The sequence below is a fragment of the Adelges cooleyi genome, unplaced genomic scaffold (assembly GCF_023614345.1).
Source record: "Adelges cooleyi isolate 19-005CV unplaced genomic scaffold, UGA_ACOO_1.1 ACOO_flye_CR_arks_rails_tigmint_CR_PRNA_108, whole genome shotgun sequence".
Taxonomy (NCBI): domain Eukaryota; kingdom Metazoa; phylum Arthropoda; class Insecta; order Hemiptera; family Adelgidae; genus Adelges; species Adelges cooleyi.
Genome location: NW_026095761.1, coordinates 2407764 through 2434567, shown reverse-complemented (window position 1 = coordinate 2434567; position 26804 = coordinate 2407764). Strand labels below are relative to the sequence as shown.

The window sequence follows — 26804 nt, the reverse complement described above, 5'->3', positions numbered from 1 at the left end:
TTATGACTCATAATTTTTTCATACCGATACGAATTTAAGGTAAATAAAACGCAAAAAAAAAAATTACTAACCGTGTGTTGTTTACGCATTTATAACATACAACGGAAGTTAAGAGCATAAAATAAAACCTTACATATTATGTTGGAACCCTTTAAACGCTTTTTTGGTAACACTTTTTACGGTTATGTGCCAGAGCTAAATCCCCCCCCCAACCCCATTCTCGCCCCCTATCTTCTATCCCTATCTCCTTCCCCTATATACTACCCCTATCTTCCACCCAACCCCATCCCATCCCCATTCCCCCCCAATCCCATCTCCATGTGGTAATTTTTCGTTACGCTTTTTTCGGTTATGTGCCATAGCTAAGACGTGAAAATGTCAAAAAGAAAGCAGAGTTTAAACATTATGTTATCTTTATAAATTGGTCACAAATATAAAATAGGTTCTCTCTATGTAAATGTATTGTTATAATAACCCATCGTTATTAACAATATAATGAAATATTTTTATTGTTTATTTACACACTCACACATAGCAACCTGGAAATTGACTACGGTAAAAGTGTAATTTTCCCCTTTTTTTCGGGGGGTGTCTTTAATATAAAATAAGTTTGATCACAGTTTTTATTTTTTTATGAGAAAATTGTATATGTTATAGTTCCATTCTAGATAATATACCTTCGGTCTAATTTTCACGACCTAAATCCCTAAAACTTTGCTTCAAAAAGTGAAATAAGAAAAAAATTCTATCTTTTCTAATGGAAACTGTACGATAATATGATCTCACTGTATTCAATTAATAAAAAAAATATATTAAATAATTTTAAATCGCTTCGTAATTATCACGTATTATGGATTAAATTTTCAAAATTAAGCGCCGTCTTATATTATATTAAATTCACTTTTAAGCAAAGCATATTTGTTTTGAAAAATAGTGGGATTAATTAATGTTTTTTTTCTTTATTTCTAGTTTTAGGAATTAATTTTATACTTAAAGTAGAGGTTACCAAGGTATACTGTATTGTGTAAATCTATTTGGTCTATGAAAATTGCTTTTATATGTATTCGAACAAAAAAATAATACGCAGGGACAAAAAATACTTTGGAATGTTGAAAACAACAATTCGCATAAAAATATAAAAACTTATAGTAACGACCTATGTAGACAAAAAAAAACAAGCTGTTTTTCAGTGAATGAAACATTTGTACAAATAAGAACAGTTACAACGACAACAACAGCAGAAAACACAATAACAATTTCGTTTTAACAGCAAATGAATAGATTTTTATTTGAAACGCTCGATAAAATATCTGTTTATATTTTGCATTGCCAATTGAGAACAATTTAGAAAACAGCCCGCTAGGTTAGGTTAGGGGCTGATGCAATGGTTGAAATTATTATTATACTTGCTGGAATTCGAAAAAAGAACATACTATGCAAAAGCTTTTTTACGATATTCATATATATATATATATATATATATATATGTATATATGAGAGTTTTTATACTAAAGATTGAAAATAATACATGGACAATCTTGATTGAACGTGTATTGGGAACAGCATGCTTACTTATTAGACATTGAAGAAAATGCTCGTAAGTCAGAATTCAATTGTAGCCAAAAACTGTTGTGAAATGTATAAATTTGATTCCAGTGAACCAATATGTGTTGACCCATTTTAAGGAGGTTGAAGTGGCCTGTTTGTTGGACATTTTAGGCCAACTCAGGATGGTTAGATAAAAATTATGTAAAAATATTTGACTAAATCGGCCACTTTTCTAGGCTAATGTAGAAATCGATTAATGGTATTTCATTTAAAATTATGTTCAAGTCCTATTTTTATTTGCTCAAATTTGTCTTTTCGAAGTAAATGAATCAGTTATTCAACAATCGACTTCCACAATAACACGCATTCCTGCATTCAATCCCTTTAATGTAATCGTTGAGCAATTTATTTATTTATTTTATTTTTAAACGGGTTAATACCCAATTACAAATAAGTGAAAAATAGCAACATAAACATTGAATTTACACAAAAATAAAAGTAAAAAGATTAACAAAACAGCTGACAAATACAATGGATTAACAACAAAAAATAATAGATAAAGATCAACAATATTTACACAATTGGACTATTTAAATAATTAACAAAAGCTTCTAACGAATTTTTAACAAATAAATCAATATTATTTTTATTTACTAGTCGCATTATGCGATTTAAAGGGGCCTCATGACAATAGTTCGAGAAAGGTCAACAGTCTTCTCAATGCAGTAAATTATTTAAATGAAAAAAACGACAATAGATAAATTGTTACAAAAGTTATATTACTAATTATTATCTAATTTTCCAAATTATGAAAATATCCAAAAGACACATAAGCCTTACATCTACTTTTTCCAACGAATATTTTCTATGGATATTTTAAAATTGGAAATATTGTTGTAAGTGTAAAATCTAACGACCAATAACCACTTTTTCCAATCTATTATTTTTCTGTTTGGAACAAGTGCTTAACAGAAAAACAGGTCTTTCGAAAATAATGTTGATTAGGAAAAGTGTACCATGGAATAACATGGTTTTTGGTAAAAGTGGTGTCATCCCCATTCAAAATAGTATGCCATCACAATGGCAACAGTTGGGCGTCATGTGTTGCTTATCAACTAATTTTACCGTGATAACCGATTTTTGATTTAAACTGTTACTTATTGTTTTTTATTATTGTAGTTTGAAAATATTTAGGTATTTATAAGTATTATGTCACGAAAACGAATCCGTGATCATGACATTTGGAATTGCTTGGTAACGGCCGTGACTCAGATTTTTGTTTTGTACCCCAACCGTTGTTGCCGATTGCCATCCTAATAGCATCACAAAAGTTAACCTTTAACGCCAATTGCCATTACAACGGCATGTCTCAGTACTGAGCTAACAAACAAATTTTGTAAATCTCTTAGTTTGAATAGTATTTAAATGAATCCGTGGGCAAACCTTTTTTTTTTTCATTTGGATCATAATTCGGGTCTGGAAGGGTTGAGGACTGAGGGCATAATAATATTTAGTCTTACACTTGGGCACCTGAACATCTTGATGCACTCAAGTATGACGTGATCGTGGTTTCTCGAAGCTGAAATATGTTAAACCATGTTAAGGAGTACCTTGTCACTTCACCTTGTCAAAACTAATTAGACAGTTGTACGATTATGTTTATCGAGAAAGCGTTGTTCAACGGTGTAGACTTGAATGAAATAATCCATAAGGCGGCTAATAAAGTTAAGTGGCGTCCAAAATTGTTATTTAAAAAAAAATATATAATGATTTACATATTTATATAATTTTTTTTTTTTTAACAAGATGATTTGTATTATTATTACTGTATAAAGTTTCTCATATTTAATTTATTTTTTAAGTTTTAAGTTAAATGGCTGTATTATAACGGATAGGAACTAATAGGAAAAAAATGTAAATTCTACACACAAAAAATAAGAAGATAAATATTGCTTGTCTTAGCTTTTTATTATAAGAAAATAATATATAAGTAGTTAGGATTTCATACAAATGCGGTATAAAGTCAGCGCGTTTAGATTTTATAACGCTTAATTTTCAATTTTTTCTTATCTCTTTCATGCACAAGAGATTTCAAATTTCTGTACCCAAGATGCACGGATACTTAAATTTAAATTTTAAATTTTTTTTTATCGTTGATTTGTACTTAAATATGCATTAAAAATAATATTAAAAAAAAAAAAAATTAGTGGCAAAGTCTAGGAGTTACAGTATGTGGGATTACGTATTTCCCACCGCACATACTGTGCGCACAACATTCGCATCAAGTATTTTTTTTTCATATCAATATACTTTTATACCATTAATTATAAACATAACCTAATATGGAAACGAACAAAAAAAAGAACATTTAAATCGGTTGATTATTTCCCTCACATAAACAAAATAAGTTTTGAAAATTTTCTGGGAAAAAAAATATGTGTATATGCCGATGCCTTTTGTTCAATACAGACAGGACAAATCGGCGTTACTTTTTAATATTCTATAGACACACGGTCGTATGAAAAATGCTAAAAATAAACCAAAACGAGATAAATAAAATTTAGAAAAATAATATAATAATGTGGTATATTATTTGTCCCACCATGCCGCAAAGGTGAATTTTTATGTGGACAACTGTAATCCCACCATGCCGGAAAGTCGATTCTAAGCTCGTTAGAATGAGTTTGTCAAGAAGATAGAAATTAAGAAAAATTAATTTTTTAAAAACAGCTTTCTTTAATTAGGCGCAAGTCAGTAAATCAGAAATCTTCTTACGACTTGAAATAGAACTTTATTGGACCACCAACTATATTTTACCCTTTTCCCAAGAAGGGTTGGAAACTTTTTCTTTCTTTCATTTTTTTTTTAGATGTAGTTTTAGGGCTTGAGTCTTGTACTCTTTTGTACATGACAAATTTAAGTTACGCTTATATAAACAGAAACGGACCGTTTTAAACGGTTAGGTCTAACTAAACCAGCAGTGTTAGAAAGTTTTTAATTAAGGTTCTGTATTTACAAAAGAGCATCAAAGCGTTTATTTGATAGTGATTTTATCCGAGAGGCCTAGTACAGTAGAATCTATATTCTACTATATTTTCCATTATGCCTATGCATAATGGAATCAAAGCAACGAGGCGACGGAGTGGTCACAGGTCTACAGGAATTATTATAAATAAAAGTGATCAAATTGAATAAAATCACTTTCAAATAAACGCTTTGATGCTCATTTGTAAATACAGAACCTCAATGCTGTAAAAAAAAACCAATGATAAACGCCAAATAAGTTTATTTTCTCAAAAACGCCTTACTCGTTAAGTATGTATGCAACTTAATACACACAAACGTTTATATCTTGGCTTTACAAATCGTATAACAACATTCAATACACATATAATAAACAATAAACAATATAATAATTTAAGGTTGAAATTTAAAAAAAAAAAGTATTTTTTTAATACAACTATCATTAATCCTCCGTTGTTGGTCGTTTTACATGATAAATCATTGACCGACATGGACAACAGCGTTCTGGAAAATGTAAGAAAATAATAAATAATTTTTTCACCATTACCGAGTAATTATTATTTTTATTTTCAAGTACGAGAGAGCCAAAACGGAAGAACACAAAATCTTAATGACCATGCCGGAACGTCTGGGTGACTATCTGATCGACGGGTGTCATAATATTAACAAAAACAGCAAACAGCCGTCAAAGTTATCGCCGGACAACCGACCAAGAGTCAAGTTGGCAGCGACCAAAACTGACCTGTACAATCCTGTGCAGAGCACTCTGAGAAAATACCAAATCGACGATTCCCAAGGAAAACTCAGCGACGAACACTGCAGGAGCACGTTACCGCCCGAATTAGGTTTGCAATATGTTCAGAAAATAATTTTGATAAGTATTTTCTACCGTGGAACACGCATTAGCCTTGGGTCCCGGCTCGAAAACGACACGAATAGCGTCACGAAAGTAGCGCGAAAGTGACGTGATCTAGCGGATGCTTTTTAAACAGCGTATAAACTGTCACAACTGTGATACCCAATTTAAGTGTAAGTGTTTAACTTATAAATAAGTATAAAATAATATCTCAAGTACTTGCTGTGGTTTGTTTGGCGGCGGCGGTGTCCCATAATATATTACATAATATTATTTAATGTGTGTTATGTCGCCTAAACGTTGACGGTAAGGCGTTAATGATACAACTGTTTATTAACGAGAATTAATAAAAAAACGCGTAAACCGGTCAAAGTACAACATTTTTTTAATTGTTATATTATTACAATAGACATTCCACTAGATTGGCTGTATTTTCCTCGTAGAGTTATATCCCATTTGTAAACGTTAACAAATTTGCAAAACAATATCATATTACTTATATTATTTTACTAGCTGCTTTTAAATACATCTTTACATTTTTTTTTTTATTCTTAAATAAAAAAACAATGTTTAAGTGCGTCAATAAATTATATTAAAACTAAAAAAAAAATAATAAGAACAAGTAAAATATTTGAAAATAAAACTAAAGTAATATTAAACGACTAGCAATTGATTTGGTTTGTTCTAAAGACAGACTTAGGTGGTATACCTTAATAATTTTAGTTTTTTAATGTATATACGGTTAATCAGTTTCCAAAATTCTAGACAGTTTGCCAACAAGTAAAAAACCTATGTTCGAACCACCTCAAGTTGTTTTCCCAGGATTTGACCTATTGCCTTTGCCCCATTACAAGTGGTATCAAGAGAGAACTGTTGACGAACTGTCATTCCTCAGAAACAAGGACCTATCGGATTCGTGGAAGAAATTCATACACAGCGTGCCTTTGTCCGAAATAAGAATTATCCAACTGCCAAAAAACAGGTAAAGTTGAGTTAAAAAATGTGGGCTTTGTACATACTAATACAAATATTATGAGCATAAATCATTATGTTATAAATAGTAAAAATTACACTCATTTCGAAATAGGCACTCGATATAATAATTATTATTAATTTTTTGCATTTATTATGTTGTTTGCTGTGTTAGTTTACAAATTATTATATACTACCATAATATAAAAAAAAATGCTACAAATAAACTAATTAGTTAGGATAATAGTCAATTAAAATTTTTATTGTGAACTTTGAGTATCAGATTTTTTATCTACTAATAAAACTGTTGGTAAAATTAAAGGTAACATTGATGTTAAATGTTATAGTTATCTGTTTATATGTTGTTTCAGAGATTTTCGTTTTCACAATTATGTAGTGAAATATATGAAAAAAGATGAACCGGTATCGAGACCAGAATGTAAACGGAAGTAAACTTAAATTTTTGCATATTTTAATTACAGAAAAATATAAATAGTAATAACAACAACTACAAATTATTATTATCACATTAATATTATATAGCTTATTGTACTGGGAATTATCTAGATTTCATTTTTTTTTATTTACTACTTCCACTTATCACTATACTAAACAGAGATTAAATTTGGCAAATAACCAATATTATGAAATAGTTTCATAATAATAATAAAATATTATTATTACTACTTTTTAATAATAGTAGTATTATTATGTATCCCAGCAAACCTTATTATTCTGAAAATAGATATTACTTTGTTAACGTCATAAAAGTTGCTGTTTGAGCGAAAAAAAAATTCTTAATAATAAACATTAAATATTTTTCACAATACTTTGAACATTACAAAATTAGCTTAATGTAACAGACAACTGAGATTATTTTTGGAAAAAAAAGCATACTCATAAAATATTGAAGAAAGCAAAGAAATGAAATTCTGATATTGTTAATGTGCTTTTTTTAATATTAAACTAATAAAATACAACTATAATTAAAGTGAAAACAAAATATGTTTTTTATTTTAGAACATAAGTAACATTTTTTTTTCAGATGATATTTGTTTTGATATTTTAATAAAAATGACTCATTTTGAATACAATAATAAAACATTTTCTGTTTAGTCGAACATATTATTATTATAATGTAATACCCCCATAAACCATTTTAATGTATGAAATATTCTAAAAAAAAAATCCTCCACTTTAGAAGATTAGTCACGAAAAACAAGCGACTTAATGGATCGTTTCCAAGTTATTTATGCTACATAATAATAGTAACTAGACGAGATTGCTGGGCGCTGAATAATCATTACAAATGTATTTAATTGAAATATCAATGTTTTTGATGGGAAAAAAAACTACTAAATAATAACCAACTTTTAAATTATTATCACATACTCTATAGATCTAAAATGTTTAATGTATACTATATAGTACAACTGTGGTTTAGAATGACAAAATTATTATTTTTAGAAACGACCCAAGCTCTACAGTATTACCTGACGTTCCTTTTTATTATATTTTTATACGGGTGTTCTATATAAAACAGCCATTACTCATCAAGTCGGTCGCATGTCAACGTTTGGCCTATGATCTATACGCGTTAATATGATATAATACTACATTGCATATATTTTATATTATTTACACAATAAATAATATACAGTATTTATATTTTTTTCAATTCGGTTATCACTAGAAATTTACACGCAAGTCATATATAAATACATGTTTTTTTGTATCTAATAAGGTGGTAAGATTTATATCACAGTTTATAAAGATACATTGCAGTGTAATGTACACACTGATTGTTTATCACTTGAAACTAGTTAGCCAACTTGTAAGCCAAGTTAATGGAAAAGAAAATTTCACAAATAGTTTAAAAATGTCGATTAAATAAAAAATAAATGTCTTTAAAACCCTAGGTAACTGTCGGATTGTTTGCAATTAAATTGTGCTGAAAAATTGGAATAACAAATTGAAATAGTATGTAATACTATCAAGCACTAGCATGTTTAAAATTAATTTAACATTAAAAAGATATGACTTTTTCAGACCTTTAGAACATCTCAGATTTGATCAGGATGTCATCAATTAAAACATAATATAAATAATATAGGAAAAAGGGTACATTTTGGATATAATCACATACACATATCTAACTTAATATTAAGAAAAATCAGTTTTAACGCTGTACATCATTTTGGAACATTGAGAAAAATATATTTTCTTTAAACACATTTTTTCGCTAAATCCAATGAATACAGCTTCAGATTTTTTCTAAATAATGACAATTTTTACGCATAATTCGTACACCACATCACCTTTTTACTAGAAGTAAATTATAGGCAATTATTTAAAAACATGGCATTAAGCTAACATTTTTATTCATGTATTGATGTAGCAAAATTATATTCATATTTAATTATGTTACATATTTGTAACCAAATCTAACAGTTTTAACAGAACTTAGCAGTTTTAACGCTAAAAGAATAACTATACAAATTAGATAGATAGATGATAGATAGATAAATGATAAATAATTTTGAATAATTTTTGTTTTTAAATTTCAAATTATATTCGACCTTTTACAATTATAACCTTTTATTAGAAATACTTGTTTAAATCAAATTTGATTCGACATTATTATTTAAGCTGTTACTAAAAATTATTTTTTTTATTTTTATTTGTTACTTAAATTCGTCTAGATAGAATTTGTTTGAAATTATTATTTGGATATATTTTGTTCAAATAAAAAATACAATTTAATATTTTATCAACCGAGTTTTTTTTTAATTTTTGAAATTTTTATTCTTAAACTATGCCCAGGTACCAGGATAATCTATGTGCCATTTGTTATGTACAATATTATAACATGTAAAGCGAACGCGTCTAGTGGGTACTATACATATAGTTAACGATTAACGGTCTATATTATGATGTTTATTGCTCGTATATAAGAGAATTCCAGTACCAATGAAACGGTAATATACGTATGTATGTATTTAATAACTAATATAATATGCTGTTTTCTCGGCACATTAGTAAGCGCGACACGGTCGGATAACAGAGAAAACCGTAAAATTATAAAATGCACCGACAATAATAACACACAGCCTTACGGTTAGGTCGAGCTAGACGCCAGTTATATAGTGTGTTGTTCTAACTAGAAAAAAAAAATGCAAGGATTTGCCAAATGGGCGTGTACTACTCGAATCCGCGGCCGTCCACTCTCCAGACGGTTGTGTGTGTGCAGGCCAGGAGTGACGGGAGAGACCGGGACCGCGTTGAGCCGAGATCCCGAAATAATATTCTTGTGTGGACTACTCTACTCGGCCGGGTTCGTGTTACCTCGAGCCTTTTATAGACACCGCCCAATTGGCTGACCGCGTCCCCACCTATGCTGGCGCCGCTCCAGACCCACGGGAGTAGAGTACCCAGGGCAAGGGGGAGCTTTTTTAATAAATTATAAAATATAATAATCCCATTTCTCGGCCCGTGTAAACATTGTGGTTTTTCGAATAAACCCAAAAGGAGGACTCGGTGGTCCTGTCGTTCCTCCTCTCCCCCCCCCCCCACCAGGGCACAGAAGATATTGTGCATCGGATGAGTTACACGCGGATACTTTTCCAAAAAAAAATCACACAAAAAGCACACGAAAATGCAGAGAAAAATGTATAAAAATAATTGTGCACGGCTGTGGTGCGCGTCCCTCCCATGTTGGCGCACGGGACTTTAGTGTTGTAGAATATTATCTTAACGCCGCCTACGGTTGTCTGTCTCAAGCCAGATTAGGCCCTTTGCTCGCCCCACTCCGGTTTGTTCTATTTCTAGAGATGATGACAATGCCGGACTCGTACAATATTTCTGGAATTCTTTTATGATTGTCGCGTTTATTTTTAACGAGCACCGCAATCGTTTTTTGTTTTTTCCACCCATTACTAACCACTCGAGTACAGGTACTACCTACCCCTGTACATGTGGCGGGGTACTAACAGCCGCTGCGCGGTTTACTAACTAGGCTATTTGTCGGTCGATTTGATTTCCACCATCTCTAATTTGTCTCTCTAGCAGGCACGCGGATCACAGATGGTCTGTAACCGAGTCAAGATCAAATTACCCGTGTATACATAATATATGTGTGTTTCTTATGTGCATTTTTCGTGTATCTACTTAAATGGAGCGCTATTAACTAACTTAACCGTTAAGACGTGTAAACAAACCTAACCAATACACCTAGTTCCGGCAGTGATGAAATGTAAACCTGGGCCATAAATGACTTAGCATAAGCTAACATGTTCACTTAGCCAGCCTCAACATTCCCACGCTGAATGCTGATACCGTCTTACCTAATCAAATCAGAAAAGTAAACCGTGTTGGTGCGTTTTAGGTATAGTCCAGACCTATCTGTTCAGTCATGTCTGATATAATCCTCATCCTTGGTGGAGTTCCTCGAGGTGCACGACTAACCATATATTTACCTGCAGTTGACAAAGCTCTCTTGGTCAGAATAAAACTGTTTTATTATATTACATTATACTTATTATATTAATATTATATTATTACACATTCAGACCCCGGAATAACCTCAGACTTGCTCCACTCACACCTAACTTACTCCAAACCTGGTATAAAAATATCACTTTCACGCTCAGACCAAAAGTTTACCCCACTATAACTTTCAATAGCTTACACATCCCTCTGGAGCTCAGCCAAACCCTCAAACACAATCTTAACGTTCCAATCGAAATGCCTCTGTCAATTGACCTTAGCTCCAACAAGATGTTTAAGACAATATCGTGTAATTTTTTTTGATATTTTTCCCAATTTCAAGGAATTACTGATATACCTACCTTATATGCTTGAATTAGAAACAAAATCCCAACAGCATCTACAGGTTTGTCAAATATTGACTTGCAGCTAGACAACGTCGAAGAAAACGGTCAGACAGACAAATATAGGCTTTATCATATCCAACAACTTCTTTTTAACCAAAAAAGGTACATTTTTGGATGAAAAAAACTAATTATACAAATAAAGTAAAGTTAAAACTTTTACCACATATTCCGCCAACTCTGATTATCTAATTATTTAAAAAAGTAGAGTGCTAATGAAAAGCGATTCGACTTTAGTTCTAAGCTGTACAAGTGTTAGTTTTACAATGATGTGTGTATTTAAACATAATGTGTTAGATACAATTTAAAAATACAAAGCTACACGTTAATGTATTTTTCCTTATTGTAACTTCCACGAAGTTAACTTCCACGGTGGTATTTTATTGGTCGTAATCAAGGAAATAACTCGGTCCAGCACCGACACATTTTGTGCATCTTAAAATAAAATTATAATCAAGACAAAACAAAAAATATGTTTACAGCGCTGTGTTAACTATTTGGAATTGTATTACTCATTTATTTTTTTTTTGTTTAAATTGTAATTTTTGTTTTGTTAACGTTTGTCTGACGCCAAACTCTATTTTTAGCACGGTAGTATTTTGTGAAAAATTATCCCTTCGCGTCAGACTTTTTTAAAAAAAATATCAGACTTTAAAAAAACGCTATAGATTTTTTTTTTCGATTTTTTTTTTAACTAAAACTCTTTATCTCGATCGTGACTAGTGGCAGCAGCAGTACATTCAGCATTTTGTATCCCTTTCAAGGACACACACACACACCAGCAAGGCTGACCTCAAATTCGTTCAAGTTCGTTACTCTCCAGCCCTGTCAGAAGTAAACAAAATCCCCATGTAGGTACGTGGTGGGGCCAACTCTGCGCGGTGAGTGGGCGTGAAAACCGCGGGGCTCGCGCCGGCCGGGCGCACAGCCTTCATCAGTTAAGTACGACAGCTCAACTCGGTCCGTTCTGTGAGCGCTTAAGAAGGTGTTCTAAAAATACAATAATATATACCAGCTCTATATTGGTGTGGTTTCATCCCGCGGCGTGCAGTGATAATATATAATATACACACCGACCACCTAGTCGTTTTTTTATCCAGTGCCAAACATCATGTCGAGTTTATCCAAGACTTCCAAGTCTTACGTTTACCGGTCGTCCGGAGGAGGCGGAAACGCCGACATAAACATTGACTACAGCCACGACCTGAGCGCTTTGTCGCGGCTCGAAGTAAGTAAAAACACATTATGATTGTCTCTTTTAGAGATTCGTTGTATGATACAAAAAACCAATCCAATAGCTATATATTTTTATCCACGTACAATAGTAACAAAAAAACCAACACCAACACCACTAATGTCCCTGCTGTCAGGCCCCTGTAAAAATAGAACTCGTCACCTTTTAGTCACAAGTATAGTACAACAGCTACAAATATTCAGCTGCCAGAAGAACAAGGAATGTCAATCCGTCTTCTCCTTTTTCTCCTGGGCAGACTGTGTACAGAGCACGGTGTGAAGCCGCACTATAAATTAATGTCATTTTCTATATCCATAAAACAAACAAAATTATTAAAAGTACATTAATGGTTTTTTGACTTGATTAACCGAACCCTGCATATTTGTTTTTTTTTTGTCCCGTTTAGGATAAGATCAGACTTCTCCAAGAAGATTTAGAATCAGAACGCGAACTCCGACAACGCGTAAGTACACAAAAATACAATGTCTTTGGTTCTAGAAAAAAAAAAAAAAATACTAAAAGCATGCCGTTAAAACTCTTTTTGCAATTTGTAACCTACTGCATATTGTAAATTGTGTGATAATATGCAATATGGTCCAATAGGTTTTGTAAAAATATATATTGTTACAAATTAATGTTCAACTCCAGTGAAATAGAACCAATTATAAAATCAATAATCAAATTTTTTTTACTACAATTCCTCGAATGCCAAATGTTGTACACCTAAATCATGTTGATCCACGTTTAAGTGTAATTGTTGTCCGTTAAAGTTGGAAAAACGTTTGAAATCTGTTTATAATAGATAATTATCGCCTCGTCTACCTCTATCTATCAGCTGCTGGAATCTAAAGATTGTTGTGGGGGGGTTTTGTTTTGCCGAATTCCAGCAGCAGTAATCCGATCCCCAACATATATTGTATGTGTGTGGTGCAAAGTGTGATGAAATACACGAATTCCTTTAAATAAGTCAACACGGCGTTATAAATAACTGCGGCACATCTTAATTACCATAGTCGGCTGAGGAAAGGGCGGCGAGGAAACGTTTTTCTTTGCAGTTGCCAGAATTATGAGACAGTTCAAATCTATTTTCCCGCTGCTGTTTGACATGGCAAGTGACCAAAATATAAAAAAAAAAAATATATGCAAAAGAAATATTAACAGATCGTCGAAAGTTGGCAGTGGCGGTTCCGTTACAACTTTTAAATAGGCATTTTTATGGGAAATTCTGTGATGATCTCATTTCTAACACATTTCACAGCTTTTCTGAAATATATTTCAATTTTGAAATTTTTTTTTTTTTGAAAACCAATCGTATACCCAAGTTTCAACAACGCAGTGTTAGGTATTAAGGTAAATGTTATTAATAATTCTAAAATAACAACGTCTGAACATTTTTGTACACAAAAAAACATATCATTAGATTTCAAGATTATTCACTGAAAATCTACTTGTTATTTTTCCTCAGACACTATAAATTATAATTATTACAGTTGTACAGAACGATAAAACCTATTATATTATGCATACCTTACTATTTATTATTCCTAACCGAGTTGACAAAATATGGTTGTACACAAGTTATCAAGTACTATAAGGATGTATCCAGATATGTTCAGCTGATGTTCGAATTTGGATTTATCAAATTATTCGGATTTACTATGGATTTTTGTTAAATATTCATACATTTTTTAACTTTAATTTGTTTGATACAAAATGAAATATTCAACTAAAAAATCATTCGATAAATCCAAGTAACAAAATCATCTATTAAATCTGTTATTATCTTAGTGTGAAAATTATTCATATATATTTAAGTATACTTATATTGATAATAATTAACACTGATAAATACCACCAAAAAAGAAGCGTTTCACCCTGTAAAGTTACGGTGTACAAAGTCTTTACTAATATAATATTGATCTGTCATTTAAAACTCATCAAAGCTAAAAAAAAATGTATTCAGCTTATTTAAAATCTTATCTTAATTTTGCACTAGAAAACAATGTTTGAAATATTACAAACAAAATGTAAGATTTTTTTATGGGCAGAACGCTATATTTTATACTACACATATATTATACCATTGATGTAGGTCAAATTTAAAAATAGCATACTGTAAACCAACAAAAAATAAAAACACCTGTTTTATTTTATGACAAGCCTGTTTAGTTAAATTTATTAATAAAATAAAGTGATATATCATATATTATTATTGTCTCATAATTTATGACTAATATTATTAATGTGTTTTAAAAAAATACATTTTAATAATGTCTATTAATAAAATATAGAATAATTTATTGCGGTAGATGATTTTTTGAACTGAAATTTGACAGATTAATTTTCATCAATTGACATAACATTATAAACAGACGAGCTAACACGATAATTTAAATTTAAAAAAAATTGTATTGCGACCAATATTTTGTCTCTTTTTCTCTGTCCATCATAATTTACACATCATTGGCACAGAACTTCTCAAGAGGCACCTACTCTAAAAATAAGTGTATGGAAAGTGATGCCATATAGCCGACGACGAACGAGGTGTGAACGGCCACTAAGCGGACCGACTGGTTATATTTGTACAAATGGAATTTAGCCTGGTTTCATTGTCTCGTGTCAATCGACACTTTTTTATTCGCCTAACCTAACTTAAACGTTTATTTTTGAGTTTTGGCGAGTACCTGAGACGCAGAGCAATTAATGATCTCTACCAAATTTCCCTTTGACCTACACCGAATCGAACACACTGTGCATTAAGAAGCACTGCAGCGATATTATTATAATAATTATATTACATTTATAGCGTTTTTATCTAGCTTTTTATACTTGTAGATCGAAAGAGAAAAATCCGATCTCAGTGTGCAATTAATATCGCTGTCCGAACGTTTGGAAGAAGCCGAGGGTGGAGCCGAAAGCCAAGTAAATCTTTATAAACATTATATGAATATAATAAATCTTAGTTCTGGTAAACAAACAAAATGCTTCAATATTTTTGTTTTTGTTTTTTATAGTTTGAAATCAACAAAAAACGCGATACCGAGCTGACTAAACTGCGCAGATTATTGGAAGATGTCAACATCGAATCCGAAGAAACAGCGCATCTGTTGCGCAAGAAACACCAAGAAGTCGTCGCCGATTTCCAAGAGCAACTCGATCAATTGGCCAAGTCGAAAGCCAGGTATCTAGTCATCGTTTCACCTTAATCAACACACAGTGTCGAGCAATACACATTTGAACTTTTTTACAGAGTGGAAAAAGAAAAGGGCAAATTCCAACAAGAAGTATACGAGCTGTTATCCCAGATCGAAAACGCCAACAAGGAAAAAGTAAGACTGAATCCCCATAGTGATCTACACTCTTTCTTTCCTCGGATCCACCCTGACTAGTGTAAATTCTACACTACACTGATACAGGGTGTTTCAAACGGCTGTAGGTCGTGAAGTATTGTACCTACAGCGCTCTGGCAGGACTTAAATGAAAGACGGAGCTGTCAAGTTTCCAATGACTGCCTACAGCCGTTTGAAACCCCACCGTTATTTTTTGATACACCCTGTATGCAACTCTGCCTTGACCATCTCAATATAGTCCATCTAGTCGTATGTGGACGTTGTACTAATGTGATTGTAATTGTTGATTGCAGTTAACCTCGGTCAAAACAATCGAAAGACTCGAGATCACCATTCACGAGCTTCACATTCGCATTGAAGAAATCACAAGAACCATCACTGACATTACATCCATCAAAACCCGTCTGTCCTCGGTAAGTGTTTGCGGTGTACTTTGCAACTGCAAACATTGGCTAACTCGGTGCGTCGTTTTAGGAAAACATTGAGTTGATCAAAGAAGTGCAAGATTTAAAAGTGTCCATTGAAAACACTACTTATCTGAAATCGCAAATCGCCGGCCAACTGGAAGACGCTCGCAGGAGACTGGAAGACGACGAAAGAGTATGTAGTAAAGATGATGCTGTATGGTGTTTTTTTTTTTTTTTATTAAATACTCGTGTGTCAATTGCACCGTAGAGGCGTTCACTTTTGGAAGCTAACTTACACTCTGTGGAAGTTGAATTGGAATCCGTACGCGTTCAACTGGAAGAAGAATCTGAAGCCCGTTTGGATCTCGAGAGACAATTGATCAAGGCCAATGGCGATGCTCAAGCGTGGAAATCCAAGTACGACGCCGAATCAGCTGCCAGGGCTGAAGAAGTCGAAGAACTTAGGTATTTGACATTTTTTTTTGGACCCACTTTAACCAATTTAAACGTGCTTTAATTTTACCCGTGTCTACAAATCGACAGACGCAAGTACTCTGCCCGTATCCAAGAACAAGAGGAGCACATCGAAACCCTTTTGGTCAAAGTCAACAATCTGGAAAAACAAAAGTCTAGGCTTCAAAGTGAAGTGGAAGTTTTGATCATCGATTTAGAAAAGGTATACCTACATTTTTTTGTACATGCTTACTAAATAATTGCGAAATCCCTCAAAGCTCTAACACATATTCATATTCAATCGAAATTAGGCTAACAACACGGCCAGAGATTTGCAAAAGCGTTGCGAACATTTGGAGAAAATCAACATTGACTTGAAGAGCCGACTGGACGAGACCACACAGTTGTTCGAACAAGCACAGAGAGACTTGAGAAACAAGCAGAACGAAATTCAACGATTGACCCACGAATTGGACAAGACCAGAGAACAAAAAGACCAACTCACGCGCGAAAACAAGAAACTGGCCGGTACATATCATTGTTTTTTTTTTTTTTAATTAGTTTAATAAGACAAATCGATCAATATTTTTTATTTTACTTTTTACCCTTACAGACGACTTGCACGACGCCAAGAACACCATTTCCGAGTACAACAGACGGTTACACGAACTGGAATTGGAACTCAGACGGTTGGAGAACGAGCGCGATGAACTTAGCGCCGCATACAAAGAAGCTGAAGCAGTAAGTCGTTTACAATTATTAGTAATATATTACAAGATTTAACCGTTTTCCCGCGTTTTTTAGGGAAGAAAAGCCGAGGAAGGAAGAGCTTTCCGTTTGTCGGCTGAACTTACACAATTCAGACACGAGGCTGAAAAACGTCTGGCAGAAAAGGACGAAGAAATCGAATCAATCCGGTAAGCTTTAAACAATAACTTTTATCGTACCGGGTAGTCCTATAGTTGCTGACTTGAATAACTTCAATTCGGACCTATTCACCACAATAATTCATTCCAATTTTAAATTCCTATAAAACGGCTCGCTTTGTAAATATATTAGGGATGATACTCTAATAGTTAATAATAAAAATAAAACCATCCACGAGTATTCAATTTTACAGGAACAAATTTGTAAGGACAAATAATTTAATAAAATACCTTATTTCATGTGTAATAGAAACGAAGTACCAATAATTAGTAGTGTTGGTCAAATATTGCCAGGTATGGTTCCAAATAGCTATAAGTTATCGAGTTCTACTTCCATCTAATATTTATACAAAGCAGACACATAAATAATTTGATTTATATCAATGTACAATCGCTTACAAAGCCTCAAAATAAAGGAAAAAAGATAAAGTTGGTTAGAAAACCCCACAAATAACAAACTTGAGCATTAAATTGATTCTCCTGTTTCATTATCATTTTATTTTCAGTATAGTTATCCCTTATCAAGTCTAAATTTTAAAATATTTAAAAAAATAAGATTACATAGGTGTTGTCGCTGGATTCTTGAACGGTTTAAGTCCTAATATTATTCATTTTTTAGTTCTTTTAATGTAAATAAGAGTTAAGAAAATGTAAGTATAGGAAAAAATTGAGGTAGTGTTTTTCTTTTATCTGACTGCGGAAGAAGAAGAGAAAGTGTTGACATTCGAAGAGAGTTTTTTTTTAGGAAAACATAGCAAATAGAATCCCTCATTATTATGCTGATATATACAAACAAAAACTGTATCTAAATATAGCTTTTTTTTGTGGAAATTGTCACCTTGAGAAGCAGTAAATGTTTCGTCCTCTTAATAGGGCCTGCTACACCTGCTAATTATTTTTTAAATTTATTATTAAGAGGTCGGTGTAGGCAAATTTTATCACAATTTTAGTTTAAAAAAAAGTTGTTGTGTACTTTTATGTTAACACAGCAATCAGAGAAGTCTGTGTGTGGATATTTCTTTTTTTTTAATTATTAGATTATTATACAGTCTGTTTCTCACGTTTTTCACTATTTTTCTTTATTATGTTATTGATCAGTCTAGTGATTATTTGATTCTAACATTTTAGTGGCACCCATATTATCCACCAAAATAGGATACTTAAGTGTCTTTAGAGTTTCATGGTAAAACTGGACTTTTGATAATTCTCAGGAAACATTGGAACACTGGGGGTGGGTTGGCTCTATGATGAAAATATATTGCAATAAATATATATATTTTTTCAAATTAAAATTGCATTTATACGAGAAATGTAGTGTAGCTATTTTTATTTTTTACCAAATACACGTTATGTCACCACCGACGTTTTCTAAAATTAGCATTTCACGAATGAGTGGTTGTTCTTTTTTTAGCTCTGATGCGAATCCGACTAGATGATATTTTTAAACGTAACGCATCTATTATTCAAAAGCTTAGATTAGACAATAAGATGATGTTGAAGGACCACAGAGTACACATTATGTGTACTATTAATGATATATTTATTTCATGTGTCATTCATGTGGCATTACAATTTGCTATAAGAAATTATTATGATATTAACACCAACCTTTTATTTATTTCTAAATGACAATATACACTGTCAAGTGAATAGTTTTGAATAATTTTTTCTCAAGTTATTGGAATTTAAAAGTTTAAGCGGAAAGTACTGTGCAGTTGCGTATAATAGTAGGTGAGCAAATAAAAAATAATAGCACGTGCTGCCCTCTTCGTCCGTTTAAGATTTTAAGGTCTTATAACCAATGGAAATGAATTGTTTAAAACTGGATATCATAACAGTCTTTATATTTGAATGTATAAATTATATAAATTCACTTCTAAACACTATGCCTACACATGTGTTTCAATAAATTACATTTTCAATAAGTCAGGGGCTGAAACAATAGTAAAATTAATTTTTTTTCTTCAGCTATTATTCATAAGGCTTGGCTCTTGTTATAATTAGTTGCCTTCGACTGACATTGACCTGATTGTCAATTTCGAAATAGTATTGTACTGTGCAAAAATTACATTGTATACTACTAGTTGAATTTTTTTCATTTAATCCTTAAAATAATAAAAACAAACCACTACACTTGGGACATTATGGGTAAAATAATAAATAGGTAATAGTAAATTTGGTAAGACTCTTAGATGTACTATAAGATTATAACAGTGATAAATGGGTGGAACATAATATGGAAGCAGTACTCAAAACCGTACTTAAGTTACTTTATATTTTTTGGAAACGTAAAATTACCATACTAGAAAAAATGTGTTAAAACGTTTTAGGTGGGCTATGACACTGATTGGAATATTCATGGTTTAGCTACCTCTTGAAATAATAAAGTATTGCCATTTTGAATTTGTTTAACTATGCTGAATTTCACAGAACTTTATTGGATCCATAAACCCTTATTGATCCCTTATTGACCTTAAGTGATCGATTCAAACACGGTTTATGGTGAACCATTAAAGTCGAGGGCAACCGCACAAACCAGAGGGATAGAAAGTGCAAAATATAGTTTTAAAATAATTAAACAGTGTAAAATGTTTACTAGATTTTTTTTCAAATGACCAAAAATAAAATCGAAGGATAATTTTACAAAATAATATTTTTAATACAGACAAAGGATTTTCCCTTTATCGGTTAAGCGTCAATTGCATTTAAGGCACGAGCACTTAAGGTCTGACATGGCATAAGCTTCTTTTTTTTTTTTCTATCAAAATCGACATTGGCTCACACCGAACAAGAAGACCTTCGATCCGTTTTATAAATACCCACCGATCGACATGATGGCAATGCGTTTATAAAAATAAATCAGTTATTGTCTTCGATCGCCAGTGAACGTTACTTACATATTATATTATATTCTGTGCCGAGCATAGCTGTAGTCGATTTCAAGTTAACAACCACAATGGCGACAAACTTTCGGGGTAGATCGGCAAAGAGCATCGAAGCTTCTCTGTTGAAAACCGCGTTTGCCCACATTGCCGAAGACACGATGATAACTACCAGGCAAATGCAAACGCAAGAAAACCGCAGTGTCAAGTTAAAGAAAAAGACCGTCTACGACTTGACTCACACGTACAACGAGCTGGACGAGAAAAAAATATTGAAACCCCTGAACGACATATCCAGTGAACTCCGGAAGTTTGAAGCCAAAAGTTCTAGTTACTTCCAAGACGGAAGGTACCGCCACCAACCATTGTCACCCTTGTGACACATTGTTTTTGCGCAGCGCACCGTTATTCTATAATACAGAAATATTATGCATTGCACACACTGACATTTTGTGGGGTCAGATGATTAATGATCAATTGTTTTTTTTTTTTCCATTTTTCAGCAAACAGACGAGCATTGAAATCGAACAGTTGAACGCCCGCGTCGTGGAGGCCGAGACCAAGCTGAAGACCGAAGTGACCAGAATCAAGAAGAAGATGCAAATCCAGATCACCGAATTGGAAATGTCTCTGGACGTGGCCAACAAGAACAACATTGAGCTGCAAAAGACAATCAAAAAGCAATCGCTACATTTGACGGTAATGCCAGAATTGAACGGTCGGGTGTCAAGCGGATGTACCGTTTGAAACCACGCCATTCTTTTCGATACACCCTGTACATTGTTTCTGTTATTTCTCATAGGAATTGCAAGCTCATTACGACGAAGGACAAAGACAGCTGGCCGTGACGTTGGATCAGTTGGCCATTGCTCATCGCAAATTGCAATCCATGACCGGCGAATTGGAAGAACTCCGAGGCAACTACGACTCTGTGAGTAACCCGTGACATATGTTATTTCTGTATTTTATTCCCCTTTTACCCGTTATCTTATCCCGCCGTTTTGTCTACCTTGTTATTATCAAAGGCGTTGCGCAACAAACGGGCCGTCGAACAAATGTACGAAGAATCGCAGAGCCGCGTCAACGAGCTGACCACCATCAACGTGAACCTGTCGGCGTCCAGGGCAAAGATTGAACAGGAATTGCACCAATTGGCCGGTGACTTCGAGGAAGCATCCAAAGAACTGAGAGTAATATTAAATGCATGCCCCCGTCAATCTCCAAATCACAATTAGTTCACAATCCCCCCGGTGGTTGTCTTTTGTGTCAATAGATATCGGACGAACGCTACCAGCGCGTGCAAATCGAGCTGAAACACACGGTGGAGGTGTTGCACGAAGAACAAGAGCGAGTGATCAAGATCGAGACGATCAAGAAGTCACTGGAGATCGAAGTCAAGAATCTGTCGGTCCGCCTCGAAGAGGTCGAAGCCAACGCCATTGTCGGTGGCAAACGCATCATCAGCAAACTGGAAGCCAGGGTAAGTCAGGTCACAGAGCCACGCAGCACCTTTCATGACCACACAACTGGTGTGATGGAGATAGGACACTAACTAAGGCGTATTATCTTTATAGATCCGCGATTTAGAATTGGAAATCGACGAGGAGAAACGTCGCCATGCGGAAAGCGTGAAAATCCTGCGCAAGAAGGAACGTTCGCTGAAGGAGATTGTCATCCAGAGCGAAGAAGATCACAAGAACGTGCAAATATTGCAAGACCATTTGGAAAAACTCAACCAGAAGGTGAACATCTACAAGAGGCAACTACAAGAACAAGTACGTACAAAAATCCTTTGCAAGTGTTCAAATCCTTCTAACCTCTTTTTTGGGGCTTTGGGGGGAGGGTCTATTTTCGAATGGTAGTATGCTAAAGCTTTTGTATTCGTGCACTAAAGTTTTAGATAAACTTATCAGAGTATGGTATCTACCACACTAATCGTGATTTTAGCACAATATTAATTAGGTACTGTTATCATTGTTTTTCTTGTGAAAACGTGCTTTAAATTTAAACAAAAATATCCTTAACTTTAATTACGTCCGAGTATTTAACTTGTTAAATATATATTTTTCGCTTTAGTGCTTACCAGTGCTGCCAAGTTAGCTATTTTATAGCTAGACCTAACATATTTCAAACCACAGATAGCACAGTGAAAATACCATTTAGCATATTACTATGATTTATGATAAAACCTAGCAATTTTTAAACGATTCAAACTAAGAGCTCCCGCCAAAATTATTTTCAAAATGGCGGCTCAAAAAAGTACTCCGTACGTCGTTATTTATGTACGTATTTCGGTCTTTAAAAAATTAAAAAACAATAAGTATTTGATTGTTTATCCAAATCCGTGATTATATTTAATAGTTTTTAAGTTTAAAACACCGAAAATACGTATATAAAATATAACGGAGTACTTTTTCGAGCCGCCATTTTGTAAATTACTTTGGCGGGAACTTACAAAATTTGAATCGCCTATAGCATATTTTTTCACTGGTACTTACAGCAATCGTCAGGTCCAGTCCAAGTGGGCTACTTATCGAGAATACCTGTCTAATATGTACCTGTATTTATGTGTGGTTTACAGGAAGGCATGAGCACCCAGAGCGTGACACGGGTAAGGCGATTCCAGAGGGAATTGGAAGCGGCCGAAGACAGGGCTGACACTGCCGAAAGCAATCTGTCGTTGATCAGAGCCAAGCACAGGAGCTTCGTGACCACTACCTCTCATCCGGGCTCTCAGGTGTACGTGGTCCAGGAGTCTAGAACTTCGACATCAGAAAATTATTAATATTGATCATATATTATTTAATAACACACAAAACTTATCTGTTTTTATTAATGTAAAAGTTTATTTATTTTTTTTTTTTTAAATAATAATAATTGACAGAAATAGGCTACCTACATCTTATCTTATTCCACCAGAAAAAAAAATTAAAAGTTTATATAGCTTTCGCCGCTCTCGCAGAAAAATATTATTATAAAACGCGTTGGCACATATTATTATAATATTGTTGTTCGTTTATAATAATATGATATATGTTCATTTATTTAATATATATATGTATTAACACCCATCGCGGGGTATTAAATAAGTACACACATAGCTGTAAACGCAGTATACATTTTTAATTAAAATAATTATAAAATGTAATCTTAGACGACTTAAGAAGAAACAATGTTTTAAAGAAAAAAAAAATAATGAATTATGTCACTTAATACTAATTATCGAAACATTGTATTTTTTATAACATCCAACGTTATGCAATTAAAAATCCTCAATGTGTACTATTTTGCATATCTACCTATTTTATAAAGAAATTATTCCACAACAACACTGTTGTACAAAACAACAGTTTATTTACTACAGTAAGACAAAAGTTTCATCGACAAGTATTTTATAGGATTTTGGATAAAAAGTAAGAAATTGTAGTCAACCAAATGTTGTATTAAAATGTTTAATTTCCCCCCCCCCCAAATTTTTAATAATTCAATATAAATAAAATAATTGTACAGGTAATATAAATTTGAAAAAATTGGGCATTGAAGGATTGGGTGTGGTTTTTGGACTTCAGTTTATGTTCTCATTTTAAAAAGCTTATAATATACATACATGTGTTACCAATTAAGTTTCAAATGTTGGAAGGCTTCTAAAAAATAGACATTAAAAAGGTAAACATTTAGAGATTGTAAAATAACAATTTGTAATGGCTCTTATTTTTTTTTTTATCGAGGAAAACCCAAAAAGCCGAATAAAAAGATTTTATCGCAAAACGTTTTATTGTCTACAAAATGGTTTATAATATATTAATACATTTTTACGGTCTACAGTTTAGGTTATTAACAGAATAAATGTATAAATCACTATTTTTTTATAATAAATCCTAATTATTGTACTTACATTATAATATTGCCAGACCTACATAAAAACATACATTAATAACATAATATTATATTACTTTTATATTCAACGAATTAAATAATTCACAAAAAAAAAAATTGTGTGTACCTCTCATTCAAGATAACATTTAAAAAAAGTGTACTTAATAATTATTTTGTACAAATAAAAAAGAAAATAAACAATAATAAGTAAGCTCACGACAATTTTTTGTAGATATAAATTTATTTAACTTTTTAGTTATTTAACAATCATCGTGTGTGTAGACTAGTTTTTTTGAAACACAACAAGTACAGTCACGGTTTTATTATTTTTTTATCATAATTATATAATAAACTATTTTTTGGCATTAACAATGTCCACAAATTCCGGTTTCAACGAGGCACCGCCGACCAAAAATCCATCGATGTCACTCTCTTTGGCTATTTCTTTGCTGTTGGCTCCAGTTACCGAACCGCCGTAAATGATACGAGTGCTCTGAGAGACGGCCTCGCTCACTTCATCGGCCAACCATTTACGCAACACTTTATGCACCTCTTGGGCCTAAATTATAATTATAATTACAACAAAACATTAAAATACAATGTATTTTAAACTGCACAAATAACATTAACAACGCACCTGTTGTGGGCTAGCGGTTTTTCCTGTTCCGATCGCCCAAACCGGTTCGTAGGCGACCACGACATTGTCCCAGTTGCATATTTTCTCTTTGATAGCTGCAATCTGCTTGGCCACAACACATTCGGTTCGTCCGGCTTCTCGTTCTTCTAGAGTTTCTCCAATACAAGCCACAACAGACAGACCCGATTCGAGAGCGTGTTTAACTTTATCAGCGATCAACTGTGTAAAATAAACAATTCGTTTTGTTGTTAGTACTTAACAAATATAATATTAGATTTATATTAGAGTAAAAAAAAATTAAAACAATATAACATTGAAAGTAATACAACATATGGAAGAATGTTAGTTACAAAACAAATTTTTTTTTCATCAATTTGATGAAAGATGTTTAGTCCAAAAAGTGTAACTTCAGGGAAATTCAAAATAACTGTTTTTTTACATACAAGTTCTTGAAGAAAATAAATAAAAAATATTTTTATGATAATTTAATTGTGTGAATACCAATTATTCAAATCTTTTAACCAACAGTAATGGTTTTAAATGAACGAATTTGACCCTTTTTCATAAACAAATGAGTTACTTAATTCTTATCATAAGTAAAATTACCTAGTCGTAAACATGATTTTATGCAATAAAATTATGTAAACTAAAACCACTTTACCAATATGACTTTTTAAACAAACGCTTATAAAAATATACAAATCATTAATAGGAACTTTTGTTGTAAATGTTTGAATCGCCATGATAAAATTAACTATCATAATATGAATTTGAATCCTTTCCAAAGTATACGATCCATCTATAGCCGTATAGTTGTTAAAAAAATTAATTTTCAACAAAATCGTCACAACTTATAACCAGTTAATTGTTTTTCTATCTGTTTTGAAGGTGAAATTCATTTTAAATATCTTACTTCGTCCGATTCTTGAAAAATCTGACGACGTTCTGAATGTCCCAAGATGACCCAGTCGATCCCAATGTCCTTGAGCATAGCCGGGCTAACCTCTCCGGTGAATGCACCTTTTTCTACTTTGTAACAGTTTTGGGCAGAAACGAGAATGTTGGACGGCACTTTTTCTTTGACGTAGTCCAAGTATAAGGAGGGCACTCCAATCAATACGTCTATAATAACACGAGTTGAAATCAATAAAAAAAAAAGACACTACAATGTCTATATTTTGGTTCACGTGCCTACGTTAGGGTCCAACGGTCCTTTGATGAGGTTGGCGAGAAGATCGTCGGCTACCTTTTTTGTTCCGTTCATTTTCCAATTTCCTCCGACGAAAAATTTGCGCGACATTTTGGAAGTGGCGAAAAGTGCTCTATAGTAAAAAAAAAAAAAAAAACAAGTATTTTATCATACAAGTTTTTCGGTTATGTGCCAGAGCTTCTAATACATGAAAATGTCAAAAACCGTTTAAAAAATAACCGTTTGTTATGCAGTAACTTACAAGTATCAGCTGCGAGTTAAGTAAATGAAGTTACACCGGTGTATGTTTCGAGGTAGAATTGATGTAGAATTACTATAATATTTTAGTGTAATATATTGTGAAAAATTTTACAAAAGTGCAAAGTAATATTAACCACAGGGAAGAAACTGTTGCGACTTGTGAGTAGATTCCATCAGCAGCGATGACACGGACAGTCACTTACCACTGACAACCACACGCCCGTGTTTGACCTTTATAGAGGTTACATAGAGGTAGTTGTTATCATTATCCCAATTGATAGGGGTCAATATGATAAGGAA

General features: G+C 32.8%; 2 protein-coding genes across 3 annotated transcripts; one reads left to right on the top strand and one right to left on the bottom strand.

Moving 5' to 3' along the window:
* The first annotated feature begins 12213 nt into the window (after nucleotides 1-12213).
* Nucleotides 12214-23737, top strand: LOC126839038 (paramyosin, long form). 2 transcript variants are annotated; one of them, XM_050573962.1, is made up of 18 exons: nucleotides 12214-12517; nucleotides 12930-12986; nucleotides 15359-15445; nucleotides 15538-15704; nucleotides 15774-15852; nucleotides 16167-16286; nucleotides 16348-16473; nucleotides 16549-16745; nucleotides 16824-16956; nucleotides 17045-17261; nucleotides 17347-17474; nucleotides 17538-17650; nucleotides 21045-21240; nucleotides 21344-21472; nucleotides 21567-21731; nucleotides 21815-22021; nucleotides 22116-22316; nucleotides 23123-23737. In XM_050573962.1, exons 1-18 carry the CDS (start codon nucleotides 12401-12403, stop codon nucleotides 23324-23326), a joined length of 2643 nt encoding a protein of 880 aa, XP_050429919.1. In that variant the 5' UTR covers nucleotides 12214-12400; the 3' UTR covers nucleotides 23327-23737. The 2 variants fall into 2 exon arrangements, with proteins under 2 accessions (XP_050429919.1, XP_050429930.1); XM_050573973.1 differs by lacking the exon at nucleotides 12930-12986.
* On the bottom strand, nucleotides 23381-26724 carry LOC126839046 (triosephosphate isomerase). Its single transcript, XM_050573985.1, has 5 exons — nucleotides 26506-26724; nucleotides 26246-26376; nucleotides 25968-26176; nucleotides 25055-25273; nucleotides 23381-24976 (listed from the first exon to the last, which is right to left on the bottom strand). Exons 2-5 carry the CDS (start codon nucleotides 26352-26354, stop codon nucleotides 24770-24772), a joined length of 744 nt encoding a protein of 247 aa, XP_050429942.1. The 5' UTR covers nucleotides 26355-26376; nucleotides 26506-26724; the 3' UTR covers nucleotides 23381-24769.
* Nucleotides 26725-26804: the final 80 nt, after the last annotated feature.